Here is an 11,875-nt window from a genome sequence, read left to right as displayed (position 1 = left end):
AAATTGCTATGACAGCATTACATTTGAAAACTTTGCTTTTGTAACTGCATATGTCAAATGAAAATTGCTATACATCTAATCCAAATATGCAATCTATATATAACCAGCGCCTGTATAGATACAGGTGTTGTTTACTTGGTCTATATAGTAAGAAATCCGATCACCTTTATTGGTGGATGCCTCTGAGTCGGATGTGGGTCGTACAATTCGGTCGTACGTATAGCGGGATTCATATCGAATATAGAAATTATTTTTATTGATTATTACTCATCCCACCAAACAAGTAACTGGAATATAATATAAATGAGTATGTGTTGATTATCTCAATTTTAAGGGAAGATATAACAATATCGCTGTTGTGAATAGAACTTTCTTCCACACAAAATTTCATGTTTGAAGCCAAATGTAGAAGGAAGACCAACATTATACTTTTTATTAGGAGGAAAACCTTAAAACTATAAGTATAACTGCAACATTATCCATACAGTAAATAAAAAAGATCACGTTGGGCCGGGGCTGGCAGATATTTCGGCCCAACACACCGTGGACAAAAGCCTTTCCGCTTCACGGGCCCTAACTCGGCCCATTCCCCCGAGGGAATGTGGTCCGTTTATCACGAAGGAATGACCTCCATCGAGGCGTCGCTCTCTCTCTCTCCTCGCGTGACTCGCGCGTGCCCTCGCCGCCGCCCTCGCCCACGCCGCCTCCCTCCCCCGCGCGCAACAGGCGGCGACGGTGCCGTCGCCGTCGTCCGCGGCGGCGCGATCGCCCCCGAGGATCCCTCCGCATCTAATCCCCTTACCCCGTCGCCCGCACCGCCCGTCGTCCCTCGCCGGCCGCTGTCCACCGATCCGAGGTATGAGGCGAAGCGTGTCCCCCCTTCCGTGGCTGTAGATCCAGCTGTGATCGGTAATTCGCTGTATTGTGCATATCTTGGAGGAGAAAGTTGATCCACTGCGCTTCCGCTACTGATCCGTAGCACATTTTTTGTTCATGTATTTTACAACTGACTGCATTGGGGGCTATCTGTCGTTCGTCGAAGTACTCATTTCGTTCCATCTCTGCATTTTGCAATTGATGAATTGAAGTTAGATGATCAGTTCACATATCACATTTTCAATGCTGTATAGTACTATCCAAATGGCGAAACTTGACAGTTCCGAGTTAGATTAGTTATATATAATATGTGCTTCATGTTTTCTTTCTAGGAAATGATATAATATCTTGTCTTTGCTTGCCTTCTGAAATGCATTTATACTCTCTCTTTTTTTACCCCTTTATTTGTTATCAGAATGCAATTATTCCATAAATATTGTGATGTGCGTGCTTTATCTGCTTTATTTGAATTCTAGGTTCTGTTTTTGTTTGCACCAATGATTTGCATGGTGCTCTGTCATTGTTAACGTGGGAGCTATGAAACATTTTAACTTGAAAGTATTTGATAGTTTGAGGATGACGATGGATCCTCATTAAATAAAGTGTACAAAGTACTGAAGACTTACAGATTATGGAAGTGCAAATTACTGCAAATTGTTTAGTGCTTCTACCATGTGAAGCAAACAATATATGTGAATAGTAGCCTGTGCCTGAAATAAGATAGCTTTACGACACATAATTTGGAAGTTATATGTAAGCAAAGTCATTAGAATAAAGATATAGAATACGACCCAGAGTATTGCAATTTACAAAAGAAATTGATTGCTTTCATTATACATGCATTATAGCTTCTGTAAACCACAATATTCTAAGTGCAACTTCAATTGCTGTTTTTTGTGATTTTCCTATTAATGTTTGCATGCTACTAGAGAATGAGGACAGACTTTTCTTGTTCACTGGACGTCTAGCTGAATATAACTATATTTTGATGCAATTGTTCTATATCCCTTTTCACAGTTTTCTCAAGAAATGGCTAGAGCTCCAAGAGACCGTACTCTATCAAGCCGGCGTGCTAGTTCAGCTACCAGTGCTGTACCTTCGTATTACCAGAAAACAAAAAAGGCATCCAAGGAAAATGGATTGCAACTAACCTCAGAGAAAAAGGACTGGAAACGTGCCACTTGCTCAATATGTTTGGAGCATCCACATAAAGCTGTTCTCCTCCTCTGTTCTTCTCACAGCAAAGGTTGTCGTCCGTACATGTGTGACACCAACCGTCAGCACTCTAATTGTCTTGAGCAGTTCAAAAATGCTTATTCGAGGGGAAAGCCAGCTTGTGAATTATCAGGTGCAGTGGCACAAGCTAGCAAGAAGCCACAGGAGATGGAGCTTGTGTGCCCTATCTGCCGTGGGGATGTTAAAGGATGGACAGTGGTTGAGCCAGCCAGAAGATTTCTCAACCGCAAGAGGAGGACTTGCATGCATGAGGGATGCTCTTTTGGTGGATCATACAGAAAACTCCGCAACCATGTGAGGTCCAATCATCCTTCATCAAATCCTCGTGAAATCGATTCTGCAAGCTTAGCTGAGTGGAAGGAGCTTGAATATGAGAAGGATAGGCAGGATGCAATAAGCATAATTACAGCATTGAATCCAGGGTCAACAATCATGGGGGACTATTTCATTGACCCCAACAGTGACAGCAACGACTCGTTTGACTATAGCTCTGACTCTTTGACATTCTCAGATAGTGATCCTGGAACTCAGCTTAATGGTTCCACTAGTTCTCGAAGGCCCGCTCGGATTATTCCTAATGCCCGTGTAAGATACTAAAGGGCCACAATTGACAGCTGAGAAATGGAACCATTTGAGCTTCAGCATTCTATCCTGTCCATGACGTGCTCTGATGCACTATAGGATGAATGGAGTGGCGCGTTTGTGAATGTCGTCTGGTTAGAATTTCATTCCCTTTTTTTTATCAAAGTAAATTAAGAAACAGGTTAGGCTAAAGACCACAGTTTAGTTAGTCGGTATTATGTCACGGGAAACAAAATGTAAATCCTGGTCTCGATTATGGTTAGTTAAGCAGTTACATGTGTTCTTCTTGTCCAGTGGATCTGCAACTTTCAGTGATAACAATGTGCTAGCAGTTCTGGTGATTATTCTCTTGCAGCTAACCAGGTTTTTTTTATGCACCTAACCAGTTTGATTGCAGGTTTCAGAAACTTGCCGGCTACTTAAATCCAGGCACTTGCGACCTGATTAATCTGCCATCATGAGCAGATTTGAAGCAGTAGTAAAAACTGCTCATCAGTTCAGCAACTGTCTTTAGCACGTCATCGCATCAAATCAACCACAGACGCTAATTCTCACACCATCGATCATCAGCACTAGCTGTTACAGGTTTCTCGTATAATATCGATCTATGCTTGATTTACACATTCAGATGTGACGAAATCTACATGATGCAACTGATGGTGCATGCATGCATCATATCCCTGACCCTTGGTGAGCCATCATTTTGGGTCATATGCACAGTTTGATTAGCTACCCTTTGATCGATTAGGATATGCCAATGGTCTTCCCTAGCAGCCACATGACGAGCGAGAACTCGATCATGAAGAGCGCGTGGAGCCATGTCCGGTCGACGACGAAGCCGAACACCGTGATCCCCGCCCTGTTGTTCTCCAGGTAGGTCACTGAAAAAACACCATGACCAGCTACAGTGCTAAGTACAACCAAGCTAACACGGGAACCTTTTAATCACCAGTTGACTAGAATTCGAATCGACTATGACGTAATAAGTTATACTCCCTCCGTTTCAAAATGTTTGACACCGTTGACTTTTTAGTACGTGTTTGATCATTCGTCTTATTCAAAAAATTTAAGTAATTATTTATTTTTTTCATATCATTTGATTTATTGTTAAATATATTTTCATGTACACATATAGTTTTACATATTTCATAAAATTTTTTTGAATAAGACGAATGGTCAAATATGTGTTAAAAAGTCAACTGTATCAAACATTTCGAAACGGAGGGAGTAGTTTATTTTGTTATCTTTGTTACAACTTGTAGAATTCAAAATTGAGCTTGCATGTTTGTGTATGTATATTTATTTTAGTCTGTTGCATTTTTTTGTTTAAAAAAATCGTAACTATTTGGTTTAGTTGAGTGCTCCCTCCGTCCCACTAATATAAGGGATTTTAGATAGATGTGACACTGTCTATTATCTTATTATCTTAGTACTAGAATGTGTCACATCCCTCTAAAATCTCTTTTATTATATGATAGAGGGAGTATAAAATAAACGAGATAGCACGTCCACGTACCTAGAGCCTGTCTCTTCTGGAAGGAGATGTGGGTGGCATGGAACGACACGATCTTGGTGCCGTCGAGGCCGTCGTCGCTCGGGGACGTCTCGTCCTCGGACTCGTCGCCGGAGGACGACGCGTTCGGCGCCGGCTGGGGGACGACGGGGCCGGCGGCGTGTAAGTAGCTGGACGCCTTGATGGGCGTCCTGGGGTTCTCGTGGTCACGCTCCTGGCTGTTGATGGTCGCGTCGGCGTGCCACTGCGCCGCGACGCTGGTGATCGCCTGCGTCTTGTGCGTGATCTTCGCCGCGCTGTGGAGGCAGATCAGCAGCCCGGTCACGAGGCTCAAGGAGCAAAGCTGCGGAGAACGGACGCGAGACGCCGCAAAAACGGGGTGATTTTAACCTTGTTGGGACGTTGGATGGATGCATGGTAGTAGAAGTATAGCAAGCTAGCTGCTCACCGCGAGCTCGCCGGAGGTGGCGATGTTGACCTGGGCGTGGGGCCTCGTGGCGGCGAGCAGCGCGGAGAACTGGCTGGCCGTGACGAGGAGGAGGCAGGAGACGATGAACTTGCGGTAGCGGTGGCTGATCCGCCGGAGCTGCTCGCGGATGCGGCGGTGCTGCCGCAGCACGTCGGCGACGTCGGCGCACTGGCCGAAGTCCCTGGCGAACCCGGTCATCCGCAGGATCTGCAGGAAGCATATGATCCGGAACAGCACGCACGCCATGAAGAACATGGCCGTGCGGTACATCCACGACGCCATCTCCAGCGCGCACGCCGCGGCGGACCACCACAGCGGGAACGGCCGGTTCGCGCAGTACCAGTACACCTTGTACGCGGCGTCGGCGAGGAAGCAGGGGAGGACGAAGCAGGCGAGGAGGCGGAAGGACCCCGCGAGCTCCACGGTGTAGCCGGCGCGGACGTCCTGGGAGTCGTGCCGGAGCCTGTCGAGGTAGAGCAGCCGGCGCAGGCCGCGGCGCCGGACGAGCCTGGAGAGCGTGAGGTAGGCGAGCGCCGCGGAGAGGGTGAGCGACGCCTGCACCTGCCCGTCGTAGGCGCGGCGCGGCAGCGCGGCGCGCGCCGCCGCCGGGACGGCCACGGCGAGCAGCGTGAACACGAGCCACGACGCGACGGCGCTGGAGCCGTCCGAGTGCTCGACGCACATCCACCGCAGGCACGACCGGAAGCTGCCCAGCTCGTCGCGCGCGTGCGACATGGACCTCGTGTACGACCCCCTCCGCCGCAGCAGCGGCGTCGACGCGGGCTCGATCATCGCCTCCCTGGCCGCCGCCGGCGACGCCGTGTCGGCCATCGCGCTCTCTCTTTCCCGCGCTCGTGCTCGTCCCTGTCCGGCCTTTAATTATACCTCTCGTTTTTACCGGTCGCCCTGGTGTGTAGGAAGGCCTAATGACCTGACAAAACCGAAAACATTTACGGTTTATAGACAACAGAGCCACATAGTTAACCAACACATATTACTCGATCCTACCCTTGCCCTATCCCGAATGGAATTTGTGAAGCTGTTTAATTAACATCTGATCTTAAAAACAAATGGTGCAACAAACGGAAAACATTTCAAAAATTTCAACAACTATTTAGGGTGTGTTTAGTTCACGACAAAATTAAAAGTTTGGTTGAAATTAAAACGATGTGACAGAAAAGTTGAAAATTTGTGTGTGTAGGAAAGTTTTGATGTGCTGGAAAAGTTGGAAGTTTGAAGAAAAAGTTTAGAACTAAACTCGGCCTGAGACGCCTTTAAAATCCTTCTCTCCACGTCGTCTTCATGGCTGGGTACAAACTTACGTATCGTCGTGTACTGTGGCTAAAATAAATCAAAAATAGAAAGCTGTTCGTCTCATCTTTAAACTGACAGCAACCGGCATGCATATACACCGCCAACGACCACCGAATCAAACAAAGAACGATGAATTGATCATGAAGCTGCCGATCGAAAGCCTGAAACATCAACAACACAAAGAACACAATAAACTTTGGTGTTGGGCAGAAACACTCTGCAAACCTGTCGGCGCCAGCTTGCCGAGAAGGGAAACGGTGGGAAAAAAAAACAGAACAGAGAGACGGATCGGAAAGGAGGCGAGATGGAAAGGAAAGGGGAGGGGAGAGCTTGCCCAAAAGCTTGTTGACCATTTCGCGGTTTATGATATATCGAGTTTAATTGCAATGATGGCCACATGACGGCCACTACCACCAGCTGCGGCTGCGTGGCTGTTCGTTCTAGCTTTGCTTCCGTTTGGGCTCCCTTGTCTCCTCTTTTGGGATGGGCTCAGTGAACACCTAATCAAAGGTTTGTGTGCTTAATTAGGGGATTAGCACACATGTCACTATGCCACGGGAGCCGAATCTCTGAAGCAGATACGAGTTCTCTCTTTTTCTTTTTTTCTTTTTTTTGTCCAATGTCTGAAATTGCTCACAGAGTACACAAAAAAGTCTGAAATCAGCTGTTGTTAGGAACAGTTAGAGATGGAAGATAGAACAACACATAGCACACTATATCACTTCCCTGAAGAAGTCTGTGTCTGAAGAATTCATACAGGCAAACAACATGTGGTGCTGTAATTATGATATGTAAGTTTCACGCCATGGCGGCTACGGTTTGGTTTAGAATAAGAGGTCTATTCACGTTTTAATTTGGCGAGGTTAGCTGATGATCATAGTTGATAATGCAGAGCCAAAGAGAAAGTGGGTATACTGAGATGCCAAGTTGCTGCAGGTTAGGGGACAGCATGATCCGGCTAAGCCCCAAAGGCGCCTAGCTACTCTCCCCTTTGCCGAGGCTTAGAAAATTGGCTCAATCACAAAGGCCCAAAAGGCGGCGCCTTTGCCTCGCTTTACAATCGTGCAGCACTGTCCTCTTCTACTGCACCCGCATGCCAATTGCCTCTGCAAGCCTGCAGGCCGCAGAGCGCGAGGCGACGACGGAGCGGCGGCGGCGGCGGCGCGGCGCAATGCCGCTCTTCTCGGGGCGGAGCAAGAGGCCGGAGCGGAAGAGCGGAGGAGGAGGAGGAGGAGGCAGGGACCATGCGGCGGTGATGGCGAAGGAGAAGGCGGCGGGAGCGGGGGCGAGGCAGAGGAACGGCAGGTGCCGGGCGCTGTGCTGCGGCGCGTCGCGGCTCAGCGTGTCGTCGTCGGCGTCGTGCTCGTCGGTGGAGTACGCGGTGGAGCAGCGGCTCCCGCCGCCGCAGTCGAGGGGGCTGTCCAACCTCGCGCACGGGATGGTCCAGGCGAGGCTGCAGTCCATGATCGACGCCGCGGCCGGCCGGTCGTCGGCCGCGTCGCGCCCGCGCCCGCTCCCGCGCCATGGGACGACGGAGACGGCCGCCGAGCGGCAGGTTCAGCGCGGCGGGCCTTGCCGTTGCGCGTGCAACTACTGCGGCGGCCACTACGACGACGGCGGCGGCGGCGCGTCGTGCGGCCAGAGGAGGCCGTGCGTCGTGCTGGTGGCGGTGGACAGGAGGACGAGCGACCCGCGGGAGGAGTTCCGGCGGTCCATCGCGGAGGTGATCACGGCGAAGCGGATGGCGGAGCCGGCGGAGCTGCGCGCCCTGCTCAACTGCTACGTGTCCGTGAACGCCCGCGAGCACCGCGCCGCCATCCTCGAGGCCTTCCACGAGGTTTGCTCCGGCCTCTTCTCCCGCAAGCGCTGACGCGCGCGGCAGCGAGCCAAGCGAACCTCGTAAACCGGTCACTGCAAATCGTGGCCGTCCGTCAGAAACGGACATAAACACTTCAGGGAAGTGTTGTTGTAGATCCAAATAAAAAAAATGCAAGTTATCTTCCCTTTAATTCGTTGAATTCGTGTTTTCTGCAACAATAACGTGCTCAAGCATGATGTGCATGCCTCGCACAAATTTTTTATGTACATACATATTTCAGTGTCTGCTCATGTTTATCTGAATCCTTATGGGTTTCAGAACTTCATCAGAAGTGCAGAGTCCTGGTTGATGTCGCTTGCGTGTTCTTCTCCACATTATAATATGCTGTTGCAAACTCTAATACGATTACACACGATGATTAACTTTCGGCATGCTTGTACTACATAGTTACTGTAGCATAAAGAAGGTTTAGTACGCTCCCATTTTGAAATTTTATTTTGGTCGTGTTCCCACCAGTATTTTAAAAAAAAATTTAACCCGGTCTAGCAAACGCCCTTGGTTTTGCCGGCGACGAGCGGGACGCTCTTGCGCACGGGCACGGCCTCGCTCTTGACCACCCTGATCGAGGCCTCCTCGCCGGCGGTCCGGGCGGGGCCGAGCTCGATGGTGAGCTGCACCCTGGGCACGGGGGCCCTGGCGGCGAGGTCCATCTCGTCCAGGGCCATCCTGACGTGGGACAGGAACCGCTCGGCGAGCGGCCGGCCGAAGTCTTCCCGGACGACGACGCGGAGCACCGTCATGTGCTCCAGCGCCGCCGGCATCGTGTACGCCGGCACGATCCACCCGTACCGGCGCAGGCCCGACGACAGCCTGAAGGCCTGCGCGCCGGCGCCGTCCTTGAACGTGAAGGCCACCAGCGGCACGCCCTCCTCCTTGGAGATGATGGTGAACCGCCCCGTCTTCTCCAGGCCCTCCCGGAGCGTCCTCGCGCTCTCCATGCAGTTCTTCATCACGCTCTTGTACCCCTGCAACAATCAAACAACCCAACGGTTCAATCAAACTGAAATAAATGTGCACAATTTCAGAAAGAATTTTGCGAAATTTCAGTTATGCCGGTGTGTTCCGGTAGGATGTGCATCCGGCCAAAAAAAAAATCGAAATTATAGGAGTTTGACATAAAATTTTCAAAATTTTAAATTCGAAATTTTGGGGCAATTAGTCTCAGTATACCTCAAATCCGAGTCGAAGAAACTGGTAATATTGCGCAATAATCTGACTGGACCCTGCACAAAAATGAACTTGCCAAGTCACAAAATGTACTACTCCACTCTATATATGTACGGATCATTTAATTCTGGAAAAATAATTTCGTGCCTTTGGAGAAGTTGAGCGTGAAGGTTGGCTGGTCGGCGCCGAGGTAGTTGATGTGGAAGATGAGCTCCTCGGGGAGGTCCTCCTTGTTGCGCCAGATGACCCACCCGACGCCGGCGTAGACGAGCCCGTACTTGTGGCCGCTGACGTTGATGCTCTTCACCAGCGGCAGCCGGAAGTCCCACTCCAGCTCCGGGTAGATGAACGGCGCGATGAACCCGCCGCTCGCCGCGTCGACGTGGATCGGCGTGTCCCAACCCGTCCGCTTGTTCTTGGCGGCGAGGAGGTCGTTGAGGCGCCTGACGTCCTCGAACTCGCCGGTGAGGGTGGAGCCGAGGATGGCGGCGACGCAGATGGTGTTCTCGTCGACCATGTCCACGGCCTTGACGGGGTCCATCACGTAGCAGCCTTCGGTCAGCTTCACCTCCTTGAGCTCCACCTCGAAGTAGCGCGCGAACTTCTCCCAGCACACCTGCACGTTGGCCCCCGTCACGATGTTGGGCTTGTCGTGGGGCTTCCCCGCCGCCTTCCGCCGGTTCTGCCACCGCCGCTTGAACGCCAGCCCGGCCAGCATTATGGCCTCCGACGACCCCACCGTGCCCACCCCGACCGCCTTCTCGCCGTCGCCCACCGGCGCATTGAACAGCCTCGCTATGATGTTCACGCACCGGTTCTGCAACGCCAGGGCCATCGTCGTCGTACGTCAACCACAACGCAATGCAACGAAAGGATATGGAGGAGACGAGGGTATATGGTTTGGTTTGTTTGATTGCTTGCCTGGAGCTCGGTGGTGACGGGGTACTCGTCCATGTCGGCGTAGTTCTTGTTGATGGCCTCGAGGATGAGCCTGTCGCACTCGGGCTCCATCCAGGTGGTGACGAAGGACGCCAGGTTCAGGCGCGGGCTGCTGTCCAGGAGGAGCTCGTCGTGGACGATCTGGTACGCGGCGTCCTTGGATATCGACCTCTCGCCGAGCTCGTACCTCGGCACCGGGTCCTGCACGTACCTCGACGCGAACACGGCGGCCGCCGCCTCGCTGCCCTCCTCCACCGCCTCGACGTGCGTCAGAACCATACCTACGCACGAGTGATTTGGGTGTTCCTGCGATGTAGATATGCTACGTACGAGATTGGTGTCTCTCTCTGCACGTCTCGTTTTGGCCACCCTGTGTACATGCGGCTACACGCACTTATATACTGGACTCCCAGGTCAGCTAGCTTGTACACTACCTTAGAATGTGGCTTGTGCTTTGCTTGTCCCATGTTCTTGCTGCTGGGTGACTCTGCTTCGGCCTGAATTATTGCGTAATGCTAGGTGCTGCTTTGCTTGCTAGCCTTTGGTTGCTTCCTCCTGCTGCTTCGTTGCGTGGCTTGTTAAATTATTCGATAGTGATTAGCCCCCCCGGTTGAGCTAACACTCCTTCCCCGCATCAAGAAATGGATTTTTCGTGCCTCCGTGAGGGGTCTCGACGTCTCGTGTTGTTGCGTCTCATTCATCCTGAATAGGGATGAAAACAGTATGAAAAATTTTCGACAGTACCGATACCGTTAAATAATAGAAAATTATATTGTTTTTTATTATGGAATTTAGTTTTTTTCAATTTATATTTGCATCCTATCGAAGTGGCTAAATTTCAAAATTATGAAAAATCCTCGACGGTACCGATATAGTTTCCAAAAGGATAATAAAGAAATGATATCGTTTTCAAAAGGATTGTAGTATGATACTCCCTCCGTTCTACATTATAAATCACTTTGACTTTTTTGGTACATTCATTTTGCTATGTATCTGGACATACTCCTTCCATTCCAAACAAACCCGATCTAGATGGGAGTAACACCATTTAGGACAGTGAATATGGACATGCAATAAATTTAGATAATTCCCTCTTTAGATTTGTTGCGCTAGATGATACGTATCACATCCCCATGTAGGTTGGATAGTACTCTAGTTGGATTTTTACAACTTAGTACAAGTTTATTTAGATTTGTGTGTTGATGGACTGATATATAACGTGGCACTATATTTTCTTTTAAAAAAACAACCATTTGAATGACATATAAAATATTAAAGCATATGCACTCAAATTATAAACTGACTTTCCCCCAGATTAACTTCACAAATAGAAACATTGAGCATATTTAGTTTTTGGTGGGATTCTGTTCCATTATTAAAAAAAAAGTTTTGGTGTAGGTTGGCCTAATTGGATACATTTCAAATCTTGATAGTATGGATATTTGCTCACACCGTTTAAGTTTGCAAAGGTGTGTTTTTACCTGGGTATATGAGTTGAGGATTGCTTCTTTTTGTTTTTTTATGATAGACGTAAGAGTAAAATGCATGAAGTGCCATTCAACTTGTTTATATGTATCATATATGTCACTCTACTTTCAAAATACACAATTGGATCACTAGTCTGAGTTAAGTAAGTCATATGTACGTCCATCAAACTACATATCCAAGTGAGCATACCTTGTACACGTGGCATGTCATCTAGGATTGAAAAAAAATACTTCTAAAAATGTGCAGATGTAATTGGGTGGAAAAGAACATGGAGATCGAAAATAAAAGGTGCTCATGTTTGATGGCAAGCCGAGAACTACACTCTTCAAAACATGAAACTAAAATGATTTGGTTTTACTAATTTTTTGCATTGCCAATTGTAGTACCATGGGAAAGGAAAAAAATACATGTT

At 49.1% G+C, this 11,875-nt stretch overlaps 4 protein-coding genes across 4 annotated transcripts; 2 read left to right on the top strand and 2 right to left on the bottom strand.

Annotated features, from left to right (window-relative positions):
• The first annotated feature begins 646 nt into the window (after positions 1–646).
• Positions 647–3,038, top strand: LOC4335978 (uncharacterized). The gene is made up of 2 exons (XM_015778823.3): positions 647–856; positions 1,894–3,038. The coding sequence occupies exon 2, from the start codon at positions 1,906–1,908 to the stop codon at positions 2,707–2,709; it is 804 nt and encodes a 267-aa protein (XP_015634309.1). The 5' UTR covers positions 647–856; positions 1,894–1,905; the 3' UTR covers positions 2,710–3,038.
• A 182-nt stretch (positions 3,039–3,220) lies between these two features.
• On the bottom strand, positions 3,221–5,598 carry LOC9269545 (uncharacterized). The gene is made up of 3 exons (XM_015778822.3): positions 4,656–5,598; positions 4,211–4,550; positions 3,221–3,575 (listed from the first exon to the last, which is right to left on the bottom strand). Exons 1-3 carry the CDS (start codon positions 5,505–5,507, stop codon positions 3,439–3,441), a joined length of 1,329 nt encoding a protein of 442 aa, XP_015634308.1. The 5' UTR covers positions 5,508–5,598; the 3' UTR covers positions 3,221–3,438.
• A 1,477-nt stretch (positions 5,599–7,075) lies between these two features.
• Positions 7,076–8,162, top strand: LOC107278255 (uncharacterized). Its single transcript, XM_066309531.1, has one exon. The coding sequence runs from the start codon at positions 7,084–7,086 to the stop codon at positions 7,858–7,860; it is 777 nt and encodes a 258-aa protein (XP_066165628.1). The 5' UTR covers positions 7,076–7,083; the 3' UTR covers positions 7,861–8,162.
• Positions 7,970–10,402, bottom strand: LOC4335977 (glutamate decarboxylase 4). The gene is made up of 4 exons (XM_015778429.3): positions 9,958–10,402; positions 9,184–9,853; positions 9,040–9,092; positions 7,970–8,834 (listed from the first exon to the last, which is right to left on the bottom strand). Exons 1-4 carry the CDS (start codon positions 10,252–10,254, stop codon positions 8,352–8,354), a joined length of 1,503 nt encoding a protein of 500 aa, XP_015633915.1. The 5' UTR covers positions 10,255–10,402; the 3' UTR covers positions 7,970–8,351.
• Positions 10,403–11,875: the final 1,473 nt, after the last annotated feature.

Source organism: Oryza sativa, chromosome 4 (assembly GCF_034140825.1).
Source record: "Oryza sativa Japonica Group chromosome 4, ASM3414082v1".
NCBI lineage: Eukaryota > Viridiplantae > Streptophyta > Magnoliopsida > Poales > Poaceae > Oryza > Oryza sativa.
This window is presented reverse-complemented; position numbering and strand designations above follow the sequence as displayed.

Excerpts from the sequence above, each read along its gene's own strand:
- LOC4335978 (XM_015778823.3), top strand. The coding sequence starts at position 1,906 with ATGGCTAGAGCTCCAAGAGACCGTACTCTATCAAGCCGGCGTGCTAGT.
- LOC9269545 (XM_015778822.3), bottom strand. The coding sequence starts at position 5,507 with ATGGCCGACACGGCGTCGCCGGCGGCGGCCAGGGAGGCGATGATCGAG. Across the intron at positions 4,551-4,655 it reads CCACCTCCGGCGAGCTCGCG|CTTTGCTCCTTGAGCCTCGT; the intron begins GTGAGCAGCTAG and ends CGTTCTCCGCAG. Across the intron at positions 3,576-4,210 it reads CCAGAAGAGACAGGCTCTAG|TGACCTACCTGGAGAACAAC; the intron begins GTACGTGGACGT and ends GTGTTTTTTCAG.
- LOC107278255 (XM_066309531.1), top strand. The coding sequence starts at position 7,084 with ATGCCAATTGCCTCTGCAAGCCTGCAGGCCGCAGAGCGCGAGGCGACG.
- LOC4335977 (XM_015778429.3), bottom strand. The coding sequence starts at position 10,254 with ATGGTTCTGACGCACGTCGAGGCGGTGGAGGAGGGCAGCGAGGCGGCG. Across the intron at positions 9,854-9,957 it reads CCGTCACCACCGAGCTCCAG|AACCGGTGCGTGAACATCAT; the intron begins GCAAGCAATCAA and ends CTGGCGTTGCAG. Across the intron at positions 9,093-9,183 it reads CACGCTCAACTTCTCCAAAG|GGTCCAGTCAGATTATTGCG; the intron begins GCACGAAATTAT and ends ATTTTTGTGCAG.